The 14,609-nt window shown below is 45.9% G+C and overlaps 1 protein-coding gene across 11 annotated transcripts in view; it reads left to right on the top strand.

Annotated features, from left to right (window-relative positions):
• The window catches only part of plekha6 (pleckstrin homology domain containing, family A member 6), a 358,362-nt gene extending 344,249 nt beyond the window's left edge, over nucleotides 1-14,113 (top strand). For 10 of the 11 annotated variants that reach the window (XM_072480061.1, XM_072480065.1, XM_072480059.1 and 7 more), the window contains 4 exons: nucleotides 1,082-1,215; nucleotides 1,951-2,093; nucleotides 6,077-6,181; nucleotides 8,533-14,113. In XM_072480061.1, coding sequence (XP_072336162.1) covers nucleotides 1,082-1,215; nucleotides 1,951-2,093; nucleotides 6,077-6,177 — 378 coding nt within the window. In that variant the 3' untranslated portion in view covers nucleotides 6,178-6,181; nucleotides 8,533-14,113. The remainder of the gene's footprint in view (nucleotides 1-1,081; nucleotides 1,216-1,950; nucleotides 2,094-6,076; nucleotides 6,182-8,532) is intronic. The other variant, XM_072480060.1, reaches the window with a different exon arrangement.
• Nucleotides 14,114-14,609: the final 496 nt, after the last annotated feature.

The following is a 14,609-nucleotide window of genomic DNA, read 5'->3' as shown; positions in this document are numbered from 1 at the left end:
GGCCATTTGCCGGCCTCTTTCTGCCGTCATTAATGTGGGAGAAGGGGTGCTCTGTCACATGGCGAGACCGTCCAGTGAACAAACGGCGGCCTCCCTGTGGGCTTGGAGTGTGGGGGGCACCACCCGAATGGGTGCCCTGTGGAGGGCCCCCGATGGCAAAGGCCACCCCTGCCTTTTGATTGGCTGGCAGTACTTGGCAGTATGCTGGCAGTCATAATATACACATAATATACACCAGTATATCATGGTGCAGACACACACACTGATGGACACACAGCGGGACCAATCAACACACACAACACCGCAGCCAATCACCAGTGAGAGCACACGCACTATAAAGACAGGGGGCATCAGAGTTCCCGCACATTTGAGTTGCAGCTAGCTAGGAGGACAGAGCTCACAGCCTGCAACACAGACATTCACCATGTGCTGAGTGCATCGACTGGTTAGGACAAGGCAAAGGTCTTTAGTTAAAGCTAGTATCGTGTTAACCCACAGTCTAAGTAAGTTTAAACAGTTAATGATTCAATAAAATAGTGTTGCACTATTTCAAGTGTTGGTGACCTGCATGTGATCCAGAACACCCAACACATCAACTTGGAGGCACGATTTCCACTCTTAAGGGCCGGACGCTCTGTATCCTGGCACAGAATGGGTGCAGAATCAGGTTAGGGTTCCTGGAAAAGGTCGAGGTGATGTTGCCCACCCCTGCCCCCCAACTTTCCATCTCACAAGGAACTGCGTCAAGGTAGATCCAAACTATACTTAACCTGAATATGTTTGAACCCAGCACTAGATAAAAAGAATGCTTAATTCCCCAGCACTGCATCATTCGTTTTGATTAATAGCAACATTTCTTTTGATAAAGCCAAGAATTTGAATCTGTTCTACCCCAGATGGAACCCATAGGAAAGGCAAGCAAAGAATCCAACAGTGCAGAAGGAGGCCATCCGGTCCATCGAGCCCTACAAAGATCCTAGCCCTAGCAAGATTAAGTATTGCAATGAATCGCTTATCTTCTCTCCTGTCACAGGCCCGTAATCCTTTACCCTTTCTTGACTTGTTTGATTCTCTCTTACAGCTGTCCACACCAGACAAGGTCTTTATCCCGGAGAGATACATCGAGATCGAACCCGAAATTCCTCTCAGTCCAGAGGAGCTCAAAGAAAAGCAGAAGAAAGTGGAACGAATCAAAACGCTCATCGCAAAATCCAGGTATCCAGTGGTTGAGTTGTAGGGGAACTTTCAGAAGCCTGGGGGTTAGCTGTGTAACACATCAGGCTGAACTGGGGGCAGCAGAGCGCGCAATCTATGTTCTACCAGGAATTCCTTATTTACTGCTCCACAACAAAAAAAAACTCAACTGGTCCACAGCTGACCCTTCCAGGAAGAAAATCTGCTCCCTTTAGCTGGTCTGCACTGTCAGTGGCTCCATCATCCCACACAAACATGGACTCTTGTGTGCCATTTGGAATGAATCACATCAATTCATAACGCAGGCTCCCCATCGGCACTGGCAAGGCACACTTCCTGAGAGTTAGTTTCAAACTAAAACTGTCCCCCAGACTTCAAATGATGCAAAATTAAAAAACGGTGCATGTACATAATTGTTAAATCTTCAAATTCCCCCATGCAATTAGGACGTCAGTGTAAACTACTTTATCCAGTTGACAAGCAATTTTTAACATCTAATTTGGCGTCATTCGTATGAGCAATGTAATCGTTTAAAAATAGTTTCTACAGCAGGAGGGAGGTGGTGACTTGCAGGGTTTGACTATTTTTCATGACTTATTTCCATATTGTGCCTAATTCTCTCTCTATTGTAGAAGAGAGGGGGCACCTGAGAGGCCACTTTTGGCTCAGTCTGGAATTGGGGAAACGTGGAAGGTGGGTGGGACAAGGGTGATTTATGCACTTGGATACAAAAGTGAATGCTCTGTTTCCTGTTAGTCTGCAGAACATAGTCCCACTAATGGAAGGACTCACTGACAGTAACATAGATCCTGAGCTCCAGCTGCAGGAACAGGAGAAGAGGATTGAGATCTCATGTGCCCTCGCCACTGAGGCGTCTAGACGGAGCCGGCTCATATCAGGTACGATGTTCCGCTTGCGTTGTGGAAATAATGAGTACAGGTCTTCACTGAGGTGGGACAAGGGTCACCGAGGTGGGACAGGGGTCACCGAGGTGGGACATGGGTCACCGAGGTGGGACTGGGGTCACCGAGGTGGGACGGGGTCACCGAGGTGGGACGGGGTCACCGAGGTGGGACGGGGTCACCGAGGTGGGACAGGGGTCACCGAGGTGGGACAGGGGTCATTGAAGTGCTGCAAAGGTCACTGAGGTGGTTCAAAGGCCACTGAGGTGGGACAGGGGTCACTGAGGTGGGACAGGGGTCACTGAGGTGGGACAGGGGTCACTGAGGCGGGACAGGGGTCACTGAGGTGGGACAGGGGCCACCGAGATGGGACAGGGGCCACCGAGGTGGGACAGGGGCCACCGAGGTGGGACTGGGGTCACCCAGGTGGGACAGGGGTCACCCAGGTGGGACAGGGGTCACCGAGGTGGGACAGGGGTCACCGAGGTGGGACAGGGGTCACCGAGGTGGGACAGGGGTCATTGAAGTGGTGCAAAGGTCACTGAGGTGGTACAAAGGCCACTGTGGTGGGACAGGGGTCACTGAAATGGTACACAGGTCACTTGGCGGTACAAAGGTCACTGAATTGGGACAGAGGTCCTGAAATAAGAACAAGATGCGGTGGAAATGCTCAGCAGTTCAAGCGGCATTCGTGGAGGGAAACAGTTAATAAGCTGAACTTTCATGGCCCCATGGAGACAGACTGGAAGGTGGGGGGGAGAGGAAAAGGGTGACCCGTATCAGAACAGCTTCCTGTCACATTCCTGTGTCCAGTTACACCACTCAAGGGTATTAGGGGCCATTTTCTAATGGGCACAGGATCTTCCCAGCTTGCATGGAGCCCAAAGCTCTCAGGAGGAGTTCTCCCAGAAGCAAGCCAGGGGCTATTCACACTTCCTTTAAATCCCCTCCTCTCCCAGGATCATGGTGATCAGAGTACCATAGCTGTGGGTGCAAGCTATCCTGTTGAGGATACCCCTTCCCCCGACCACCCCCCTCGCCTCCAACTCATTGTAATGATGGTTTGACAGGTGCTGATCACACTTAGTTTAACAAGTCTTTGAGGTGCCCTCTCAGTCTCCCGTCTACATCAGCAGCACCCTCCGCCGCTGGTGGGGCTGTTGGCTGCCCACGGCCTCAGGACTTCCAATTGGCCTTCTCACCTGTCCTGCCCACCTCCATCTTTAATTGGACGGGGCTCCTGGAGATCCCGGAGGCCCCCAGGAAGATCGTGCAGGCAGGTCAGACCTGCATACCATCGGGGTTGGGACCCACGTATGGTCCCAACATCAGGACCGTGACACCTGCTGGGAAACGCAGCCCAATGTTCCCGATTGTCACACTTTTTGTCATGTTTATTACTGCAATTATGTTCCCTCTTCCCTTTCACTTTCTCGAACGAGAATTCCCAACAGATTCCCCTCCAAGGCGCACATTGTTCCAACGTGGTCGTGCATCGCTGTTCCTTCACTGTTACAGTGACCTTGTCCGCGAGTTTGCTCCCACCATTAACACCTGGAACATAATCACCAGCACTGACCAGTTGAGCTGAATGGACTGTTTTTATGTTAAAGGGTTTAAATTCTAAACAATTGTGAAAGTGCCATCACCATAAAGCCAGGATTGGTTCAAGAACAGAACCCATCAACCCCTTCTGTCAAGGCGGAGGCCTTGACAGAAATCTTTGCATCCTCACTGTCTTCATATCATGTCCCGGAGGACTGGAGAATAGCCAATGTTGTTCCTTTGTTTAAGAAGGGTAGCAAGGATAATCCAGGGAACTACAGGCCGGTAAGCCTTACGTGACTGGTAGGGAAATTACTGGAGAGAATTCTTCGAGACAGGATCTACTCCCATGTGGAAGCAAGTGGTCGTAATAGCGAGAGGCAGCACGGCTTTGTGAAGGGGAGGTCGTGTCTCACTAACTTGATAGAGTTTTTCGAGGAGGTCACAAAGATGATTGATGCAGGTAGGGCAGTGGATGTTGTCTATATGGACTTCAGTAAGGTCTTTGACAAGGTCCCTCATGGCAGACTGGTACAAAAGGTGAAGTCACACGGGATCAGGGGTGAGCTGGCAAGATGGATACAGAACTGGCTATGTCATAGAAGGCAGAGAGTAGCAATGGAAGGGTGCTTTTCTGATTGGAGGGCTGTGACTAGTGGTGTTCCGCAGGGATCAGTGCTGGGACCTTTGCTGTTCGTAGTATATATAAATGATTTGGAGGAAAATGTAACTGGTCTGATTAGTAAGTTTGCAGACGACACAAAGGTTGGTGGAATTGCAGATAGCGATGAGGATTGTCAGAGGATGTAGCAGGATTTAGATTGTTTGGAGACTTGGGCGGTGAGATGGCAGATGGAGTTTAATCCGGACAAATGTGAGGTAATGCATTTTGGAAGGTCTAATACAGGTAGGGAATATACAGTGAATGGTAGAACTCTGAAGGGTATTGACAGTCAAAGAGATCTAGGTGTACAGGTCCACAGGTCACTGAAAGGGGCAACATAGGTGGAGAAGGTAGTCAAGAAGGCATACGGCATGCTTGCCTTCATTGGCCGGGGCATTTAGTATAAAAATTGGCAAGTCAAGTTGCAGCTGTATAGAACCTTAGTTAGGCCACACTTGGAGTATAGTGTTCAATTCTGGTCGCCACATTACCAGAAGGATGTGGAGGCTTTAGAGAGGGTGCAGTAGAGATTTACCAGGATGTTGCCTGGTATGGAGGGCATTAGCCATGAGGAGAGGTTGAATAAACCTGGTTTGTTCTCACTGGTACGACGGAGGTTGAGGGGTGACCTGATAGAGGTCTATAAAATTATGAGGGGCATAGACAGAGTGGATAGTCAGAGACTTTTTCCCAGGGTAGAGGTGTCAATTACTAGGGGGCATAGGTTTAAGGTGCGAGCGGCAAGGTTTAGAGGCTATGTACGAGGTAAGTTTTTTACACAGAGGGTAGTAGGTGCCTGGAACTCGCTGCCGGAAGAGGCGATGGAAGCTGATATGATAGTGACATTTAAGGGCATCTTGACAAATACATGAATAGGATGGGAATAGAGGGATACGGACCCCACAAGTGTAGAAGATATTAGTTTAGACGGGCAGCATGGTCGGCGCAGGCGTGGAGGACCGAATAGCCTGTTCCTGTGCTATACTTTTTTTTGTTCTTTGTTCTCAGGGACACACTCTGAATAGGTAGTAAAATGGTTTACCGCTGCTGCCCAGATCTATTTTCTTAAATGTTCAAATGTGACTTTAGCTCAGAGAGCTGGTTTGTTGAAATACGTTTCCCTCCAGGAAAGATTATCATTAGGTTCCTACATCATGGTTCTTTTTCTAAAAGCAGATGCTTCTTTTTTGTCTGTCGCCATTTATTTAACACATTCATACTCTAATCCAACATCATCATGGACTTCACACCATTTCTGCGTGTAGATCTCAGGCCTGCTTAAAAGTGTTTTGCACTGGATTATCTGTGGAGAGGGAATTCAGTTTGAAGCGACACATCCGTAGAATGCAAACAAAGATGGGCATCTAGATGGACGGAGGCCCACAGTGTGTAGGAAGTAAACTATCTGTAGTGCAGGAAGGAAGCAGGTCTAGGGCATGGTTGGGTGCAAGCAGGGGAAGTGGGGGGTCGGGGGTTGGCAGAGAGCCATTGATGGGGGAACTTCAGATGGAAGTGGAGACCACAGAAGGGGGAATGAGCAGGAAGCTGGGCTGAGAGAGGACATTCATTTTTGCAGGGGGAAAGCCTCTGGGTAAGTGGAGACTGCAGGTTCGATGTTGCAAAAGCAGCAAAGTATGGGAGGAAAATGGGGAAATACGGGATAGTAAAGGGGGCAGATCTTTGCAGTGGGCTTGTTAAGGGTACGGTTGTGGAAAGAACGCTTTTGCCATCATCCTTACTTCATTTATTACCATGCTTCCATTCCATTTAGTTCCAGCTTCGGGCGCACCAGGTTTTTCAACCCCACCATCATCACCCACCTCATCACTGCCACCTCAGGTTACTGATGGAAGCCATTTAATGTGTGTCTGAAGAAGTAAGAAGCTTTTAAAGAAAGATTCATCATTCTTAACGTTAAAAAAATACATACTTTTATTCTTATTAAGTTTATTTATTAGGTGTTGGTTGTGACAGAAATGCAGTGGTTGATATGTTAAATCGGATTGTCACAATTTTACCTGTGTGATGAAGGTATTACATTAACTATTCACCATGCATGTCACTGTATCACTAGTCGATTAAATTGATGCGACCATCAATTCACGCAAAACAGAGAATAGATGTAAACTGTGGCTTTAATCGACTAGAACAGTGGCTGCCTGCAACCGCTCTGCTAGTGAGAGCCGCCAATAGGGCTACTGCTCTTTATACCTCCCCTCAAGGGGTGGAGCCAGGGGCGGAGCCCACAAGGACATCAACATGATACACTCCAGGTAATATCTTACAATGGTCCATAGGTGGAGCCCACATGGACAACAGTGTGATACAGTGACATACATGTTGAATGGTTAATGCAATACGATCACCATAACCTGGTAGAGGACCATAACATTATCCGTTCCTATTCGGGCCGACATCCCTAATTCTTGAGGCTTCCAACTTTGTTTTGCTATATTCCCTGGCATTTGAGCCTGCAGCCCTTGATCACGTGACATGTGGTCATGTGACACGGGCCATTGTGATGTTTGATCACATGACATCTGTAAGCCTATTGTTCTTACCCTGGTTGGGTGCCTCAGCAGCACCAAGACCTGAATAAAATATTTGCCTTTTTGATTTACAGTGGGATTACTGACATCATTTACAGGTCACAGAACACAAAAGAAAATACTTGGGATTAGGAATGTTTAAATAAAAATTACTTGTGATGTTTGGCAGCTGCCAATCGCAATGAGAAACACTAAGTAAACAAGCAAAAAAAATCAGCATTAGAAATAACTTCTAAAGTTTTCAAACAATTTTGTGACTTTTTATAATACACGGCAAGTTATAAAAAATAATAAATTAAATCAAAACTCATTCAATAGGCTGACACTCGAATCCCACCCTCCAAACCCAGCTTCAGCCAGGTGATGGAGCCGGTCCTAAGGTGCTTGAATCCTCTAGCAAAACCTATTGTACATCAGTACATGTCGCTCTTCCTCATTCCAAATTGTGCTTTTGGCCCCCTTCTCTCTCTCTCCCTCGCCTAGAATGTGCTTCTTTCTTGCTCTCTCTTCTCCCTTCTTCCCCCTCCACTGTTTATGGCGCTCACTTTCTCTCTCTTTTCATTCTCCCTCCTTCCCCCAGCATTTCTCTCATGACTCATGGAGCTTTGAAGCAATTTTCTGTCACCTTGATGCTGTCCTCCCTACAACCAGCAAGGAATGGTGTCCTTCCAAACATTGGTGGATCAGCAGTGCTCAGACAATGCGATCGAAAGCTAATAAGAACAAAAGTAATAAGAACCCGGCGTGCGAGGACCACTTCTCCAGAGTTATCCCCACCGGTGCTCAAGGGGACAGTTGCTCATTCTGGTAGACCCCAGTAGGGAGCCCTAGTACTAACACAGTTTCATTTTTTAAAGACTACAACACCTTCGCTTAGATGAGGTCCCCTCTCAAGTCAGTCTCTTTCAAGATTGAACATCCCAAGTCCCGGCAGATTTTTCTCATTGTGCTCTTGACATTCGGGATGAGCCTCATTCTTTTCTTAATGGTTTATTGAAAAATCATCATGGGGGCAGGTGATGACATCATGAGTGGTGATGACAATACGAATAAAACAAGATATCGTAATTCATAACATGGTTATAGTCAAGCATTCAAAAAAAGTATAAAACAGTAAAAGAATTGCAAAATTATGATCATTCTAGTGTACAAATGATCACAATACATTGCAAGATTCAGGCTTCATTAATTCACAAAATAGAAATGAAAAATCTGTTGTGCTCTGCGTTTTGTTTTAAAGCCCATAGATCATTTGTTGTCAGGTTGACTTCATTAAATTCTCAATCATTTAAGTGCTCCTTATGAGTTTAATAAAGTAAGGGATTGGGCAGTCTCATAGTCTATTTGTTCTCTATCTTATTTGTGGGATGGTGTCTTTTCTCCTGTATTTAAAATAATAAATTTAGAGTACCCCATTATTTATTTTTTCCAATTAAGGGGCAATTTAGCGTGGCCAATCCACATAGCCTGCACAACCTTTTGGGTTGTGGGGGTGAAACAAAAACAGACACTAGGAGAATGTGCAAACTCCACACGGACAGTGACCCGGGGCCGGGATTCGAACCCGGGTCCTCGGCGTTTTCTCCTTTATTTAATGACCTTGCATTCTTGTCTTCTGACCTGGGTTTGATCAGCTGTGCTGTGTGACGAGATCATTCTTTAGATGTTCCCTTTTCAGCTCAGGCTGTTGCCGCCATCAAGTATCACGGGTCGACGTACTGAAGGCCACCTGAAGGACATCGGCACCATCGTCGGGGCCGAGCTGAAGACTGAATGGAAGATCTACCAGGAGCCAGCGCAGACCAGAACCGAATGATTCCTTTATATTCAAAAGAGAGCAACTCCTCCCAAGACGCTTATATTCATCGAAGACTTTCTTATTGTTTTCGTCCTTCATGTGACATGGATTTTGTGATTTTTGTTTGTTTTTGTTTCGTGTTGCAGAACTCTGAGGAACCTGGGCTGCCATTGTTAGGTTGAGGTTCTTCGAGGAAGGAAGGTCTATGAAGGAATTTTATGTTTTCTGAACTCTTCTATTATATACTGGCGAAAAAATATTTGTGATTTTAATTTAAAAAGGATTGAGTGCATTTTTTGGTGAATAGAAGCCAAATATCCGAGGCAGTACTGCCAGATTCTGACAGGAAAAGGCCCAGTGGGGACTGCCACATTAATCTAAAAGCCCATGTTGAGATTAGGCTGGGGAGTGGGGGTGGGGGTGGGGGGGGGGGTAGCATGGGGATGGGGTGTAGAGGGAAGAAAAGCAACCTAGACCCCAGAAGATGAGTGGCCTTATTTTTTTTAACGCATTTAATTTCAGTATCGCCTGCCCTGTCAAGAGGTACTGGTAGGAGGTTGGGCAAACACTTGAAAGTGGACTGATACCCGAGTTTCTGACTGCATGAGTCTTGCCAGGGGAATGGCCATTCCATTGCAAATATTATGCCCTCCCATTGATAGAGCAGCTACCAGTGGGGTGCAATTAGAGTGTGACTGTTAGTGGCACTTCTCATCATCAGAGACCCATGAGACCAGAACTATTCTCGCTGCCAACTGACCCCAACTGAAGGTTGGAAAAGTGAGGGAGGAGAAATTTACTCTCTTCCATTGATTGCGGTGTAGATCCCATATTGTGGCTGCTCTTACAGCCTGTTTTGAACAGTACTTGACCACATGCCCTGCATAACCAGCTGGTGGCATCTTTACCCAGGGTTGGGCAGCTTCAGATCAGAGCACAGTTGATCTGAAATTTCAGTCACCAATGCAAGTGTTGGGCCTGCTGGAGGCATCTCCATCCACTGATATCACGGAGCAACCTTGAGGTAGACAAACGCGTATTCAAAAGAGCGAATACACTGATTAAGAAAAATAAATATCCTCCTAGACCTTTCTTCTCTGCCGGACCTGTCATTGTTACAGGTGCCACTTAGTAGATTCTTTCAGTGAACAATCTACTCCAGAATAATCAACATTTGCAAATATAGTAACTCCTCAGTCTCTGCTTTTCTGTCTATTTTTTTGTTGTTATTGTTGACTATTTTTGAGAAGCCTGTTTGGGAAGGCCGCAATGACCTTTGGCCTAGTAAAGTGTCAACTAGCTCATCTCCAAGTCTGTCCAACACTTTGCTGTGCCTGATGCTGTCGACAGTACCGTATCTTTGCACATTGGTGTTTTTTCACATGACAACGGCCCCAGCTACTTGTGTTGCCATGGGTGATGCAAAATCAAAATTAGGATGATGACTCAAATTTACAGAGCTTGTGTCAAATTCAATTGCCACTTGTTGACTGACTGTCGATGAGCTTTTCTATGACTTGCTAAATAGGCTATTGAAATTAAGCCTAGCCGGCTTGATGGGGTATTTGAATGCTGAAGGAAATGTTCCAGCACTGCTGGGTTTAACTCTTGCAGGGTCTGACTCTGAATTCTCTCTCTGTATATATGTGTTTTATTTTGTTATCTCTCTGTATAAAGATGAAAAGCTTATGCCAGAATTTAAAGGCACTGAGCTCTGTTGCCCAGTCCTGTTGCCTATTGGCAACCTTATCAGTCTGAGGTTCCACTGTGTGCAGACGTCAGACACAATCCAATCAGCCTAACATCTCTTTACGGTGAAATTGATTTAGCTGGTCCTAGAGAACCAAGACCAGCATTGATCAGTAACGTAACAATGATCAATTTTTGTTTGTAAGTTAGGTTCCTAAAGACACTTTTCCGTTTAACTGCCTTCCCACTGCCGACAATCCAGCCCTTCTGCAGGAAGGTTGAGTTCTCAAAAGTTAGCTCAGGACCGGATCGGGGCTCATCTGTGAAGGTTACACTCAGGAGGTGTTGGGGGAAGTGATAGCTCTTTCTGGAAGCAAAGGTCAGAGGTAAGGGGAAGAGTTCAGGAGAAGAGGGGGCCAGAATTGGGAAGGAAGATCAATATTGCAAGTCAAGCAGAGGTGCGAAGCAGGAATTCCAGTTCTTCTAGTCTGTAGCAGCTCTGAAGCGTATGGGTGATGTCCAGGACATTGGTTGGTGAGGCTCAGGGACAGTTCGAATGTGCTTGGGGGCAAATTGACTGTCTTCTTGATGAATTAACATGATGCAGTTTAGAGGCCATGCCAGTGAGCCAGAGTCACTTGTCATCTCAGAATTATCTTACTGGTGTGATGGTCTTCAAGAATGCCAGCCTCACCAAGCAGCTTGATGCCCATTAAATATGGTGACATGAGTGGTTGTTGAAGAGGAATTTTAAAAGGGGTCACCTTGGTTCTATTAATCATTGATAAGCACAAGGGGCCCTGTTGAATTATATACTTTCCCTGGGTTAATTCTGAGGCGATAAAGTAAGTCCTCTTAGTGGAAAAAGGGGCTGGGCTACTGCCCAAAGACCTGCCCAACTCCAGTCCAATCTGCTCATAAGGTGTCCAGGATCCATAAAGTGGAACCAATGAATAAATAGATGGGAGAGTATCAGGAAGAATACCTATGACTGCAGCTGTACATCCATGCAGAGTCATTTCAAACATTGGCTGTTTAACTTGCGTCATGTCCTAATGCCAGTTCTGCAGGCACACGTTTGATTTTGCAGCAGTTGCAGTAATAGCCCCAGTCTAAATCTGGAGCTCCGGCAAGCGTAAACTGGACATTTCAAGAAATTAGTAACCTTCGGGAAAAGCTGGGATTTCTTCCGTCGGGGAGACCCCTTCCCAGTCAGCCGAGCATATGGCTCCTTTTGCTTCATCCCATGACTTCTGAGTCTTCCTCCAAGTAATCTGGGGAAGATTCCCACCACTGTCGGGGTACGGGGGCGGCTCATTCTGTAGAGGGACTGAAAGAAACTTCTGTAAAATAAAATTTAAAAAACTAATCTAATGCTGATCTCTATCCAGAGTGGCTCGGAAAGAGTCTGTGGTTAGGATGCTTGCAGTGTTGCTTCTCAGAGACTAACTCTGCCTTACCTACCTGGTTTACTTCCGTGTGATGTTGGCACACGTCCGTGATGTTAAAACGTTCTGTCGCATTGCGTTTGTTACGTTTTCAGGTCAATTGAAAGAATAAGTTTTACTTTTTAAAAGAAATCTGAAATTTGGATCTATTTAAATGTAAGTGACTCCAGCACTAATGAACTGTACATGGTTTCAATCTGTTATAAAGTCACTGTTAACTGTTACCTAGTGAGGTTTCCCTTTGGGATACTCATGGAGTATATGGAGGCCACAGTATCTCATCAGACTTTTTGATCAATGGAGTTGTCAGGGGCAATTGCCTCCATGATGTACTGACATGAAAGGGCGTGGTCAGTAGTCAGTGTTTGGATGTGTCTTGGTTTCATTCAGAAGTATCACACCACAATGGCCCTGGTCCCTCCTCTGGTGTAAACAAGGTTGAGGATGCCAGAGTGGCAAAAGCAACCCATTGCGGGCAACAGCAAAGCAGGGCCACGGGGGGACCAGCAGAGTTTGGGAGACCAGGAAGTGATGGGGGGCGGGGTTCTGAACTTGAGCTAGACAATTGGGGAGGGCACGTGATTTGGGATGAGGATGTGAACGGGCCATGAAAGCAAGGGGATGAGGCTGCGGAGATGGGGGATAGGGTTATAAATTGAGTTGTGGGATGTGAAATGTGAACTGGGGAAGGAGACAAGACTGGGAGTTGAGATATAAGGTCAAAGGTCAAGAAACAAAACATTAATTGGCCTGGGACTGCTGAAATCCAGCCAAACCGGTGTGTGTTTTTGTGAGATGCTGTCATTGCTACACAATGCATTGTCTGGAAACACAGACCAAAATTATAATTTTGGTTATTGCAATGTTAACCAGTGACTAAATCCAACAGGTCTGTTTTGAAGCACTATTCAGTCCTGTTCATTATCATTTGCACTTTGATCCTGGCCTCGCTTTCTGCTAATTTAAAATCCCAGCAATAGCCGCACGCAAGCCGGTCTACAGTAGTGAATGTATTCTGACCATCTTTTCCACACACTAATAGTAAGATCAATGAATATAGAACATACAAAAACAATTTCAATTTCATTTAGTTGAGCAAAGCACATACATCCTTTAAACAGGCTCCAGCCAAGAAAATGTTGATTTTTGTACGCGATTTAGCCACGCAAGACTGTAATATTTATAAAACTGTTTGTTACATGAAAATTGATAATGGGGAGTTGAAGGAGAGAGGTTCTATGCATTCAGTGATTGCAAAGATTGGACTGCCTTCTCATGCTCATAACATGGTTGAGAACGTTTGCCAAGCCCAAGCGCAGTAAATTCCCCAACAGGCCAATCGGAGGACCACTCGGGAGTTTCTCTTGAGTCTGTTTGTCTCCTAATATAATCACCTCTGAATGAACAGCTATCACCACTTGCGGCTGGTAACTGGTCAGCGTCAGTATTTCCATTTGTTTCCGGGCAGGACTGTGCAGTGATCATCCATTGACTCGATTCAACCCAAGCCATGTCTGTGCCCTCCTCCCACATCATGGCCCTGATTACAATTGTTCAGCATCTAGGTTTCCCTATTTGAAGTTCAGTTTGAAGGATAGACTGGCACAATCCCTAGAAATTTCTCTTTCTCTTTATCTCTCTGCACCCTTCCCCAGCCGAGCAGTGCCTCATGATAGGTTACAATTCCACAGGTGCCAATCGCCATCCAGTGCCTCACCACGTGGTCATCCTTCCAGTGCCGCAAGGACAGTGAGTGTTGACCATGGTTGGCATCATAAAAGAGTCCATTCCTGTCCTGAACAAATACATGCATATGTTTTGTTTAAGCAGGGCTCACTAACAATTGGTTTAGCTGTTTTTGTGGCCCTACCCCTTTGCCAGTCTAGATAGTGCTACCAATTAAATAATTTGGACCAAAGTTCCAGGTGGGATCTGTTCTTCAGATCAGTGATCTTCCTGAACGCTCGGTTTTGAATTAGATATTGTCCAATTCTGTAACCTGGTGCTTTCATGCTGTTCCTCGAGCATCTTCAGATGAGTTGGGCACTTTCAAAATCCATGGATGATACTGAGCTTCTTGGCTTCCAACATACCTTACCCCCCCCCCCCCCCCCCGACAAGCAGGTTTTTTTTTTCACAGACTATAAGCTGTTCATTGGCTTGAGGTGTGTTGGGGAAGGCACGGTAGCTAACTTTGGTTGGTTGGGAACTTGACAGGAGGGTATACCTTATAATGTACATCAATGTATTGTAATAAAGAAATATCAAAAAATATTATGAAAAAATATCAAAACTAACCAGAATAAAAAAAACAAATATATAAATATATGTCATATGTGTTTTGCTTTTACAAATCTGTCAAGTTCGAAGCGTTTGAAAAAAGTTTCGAGGGATATGTCAGTTTGGTACTTATTTATGCACCCTGAACATCTACTAAAGTAATTGGCAAGCCACCTCATCAATAATATGGTGCCCCTTTAAATGTGAATTATAGAAGTCGACAAATTCCTACTAGTATTCACACAGTCCAACTCCGAAGAATGTGAAAAAGGCATGATTGGAAGTAGAGAGTTTTAATTGTCTTGGGCAGACACTGCTGCAGTCAGGTGAGGCATGTTGATAGTTGGCCTTCAAAGAGGGGCCTTCACTAACTCTCCTCGTTGAACTCAGGCTCCTGACTTTAGAGGATTAACCTGAAGGCTTGGGACGCTTGCTGTCAAACCGCTATTGAGGCAATCAGGAGATAAGGAAACGGCAGGAGATACCTGAGCCAGGACATGTGGAACGAGGGGCTGAATGGTTCAGCCCTGTTCCTATGCT

Source organism: Scyliorhinus torazame, chromosome 17 (genome assembly GCF_047496885.1).
Source record: "Scyliorhinus torazame isolate Kashiwa2021f chromosome 17, sScyTor2.1, whole genome shotgun sequence".
Taxonomy (NCBI): Eukaryota; Metazoa; Chordata; class Chondrichthyes; order Carcharhiniformes; family Scyliorhinidae; genus Scyliorhinus; species Scyliorhinus torazame.
Note: the sequence above shows the minus strand (reverse complement) of the source record. Positions and strands in the feature narration are given on the sequence as shown.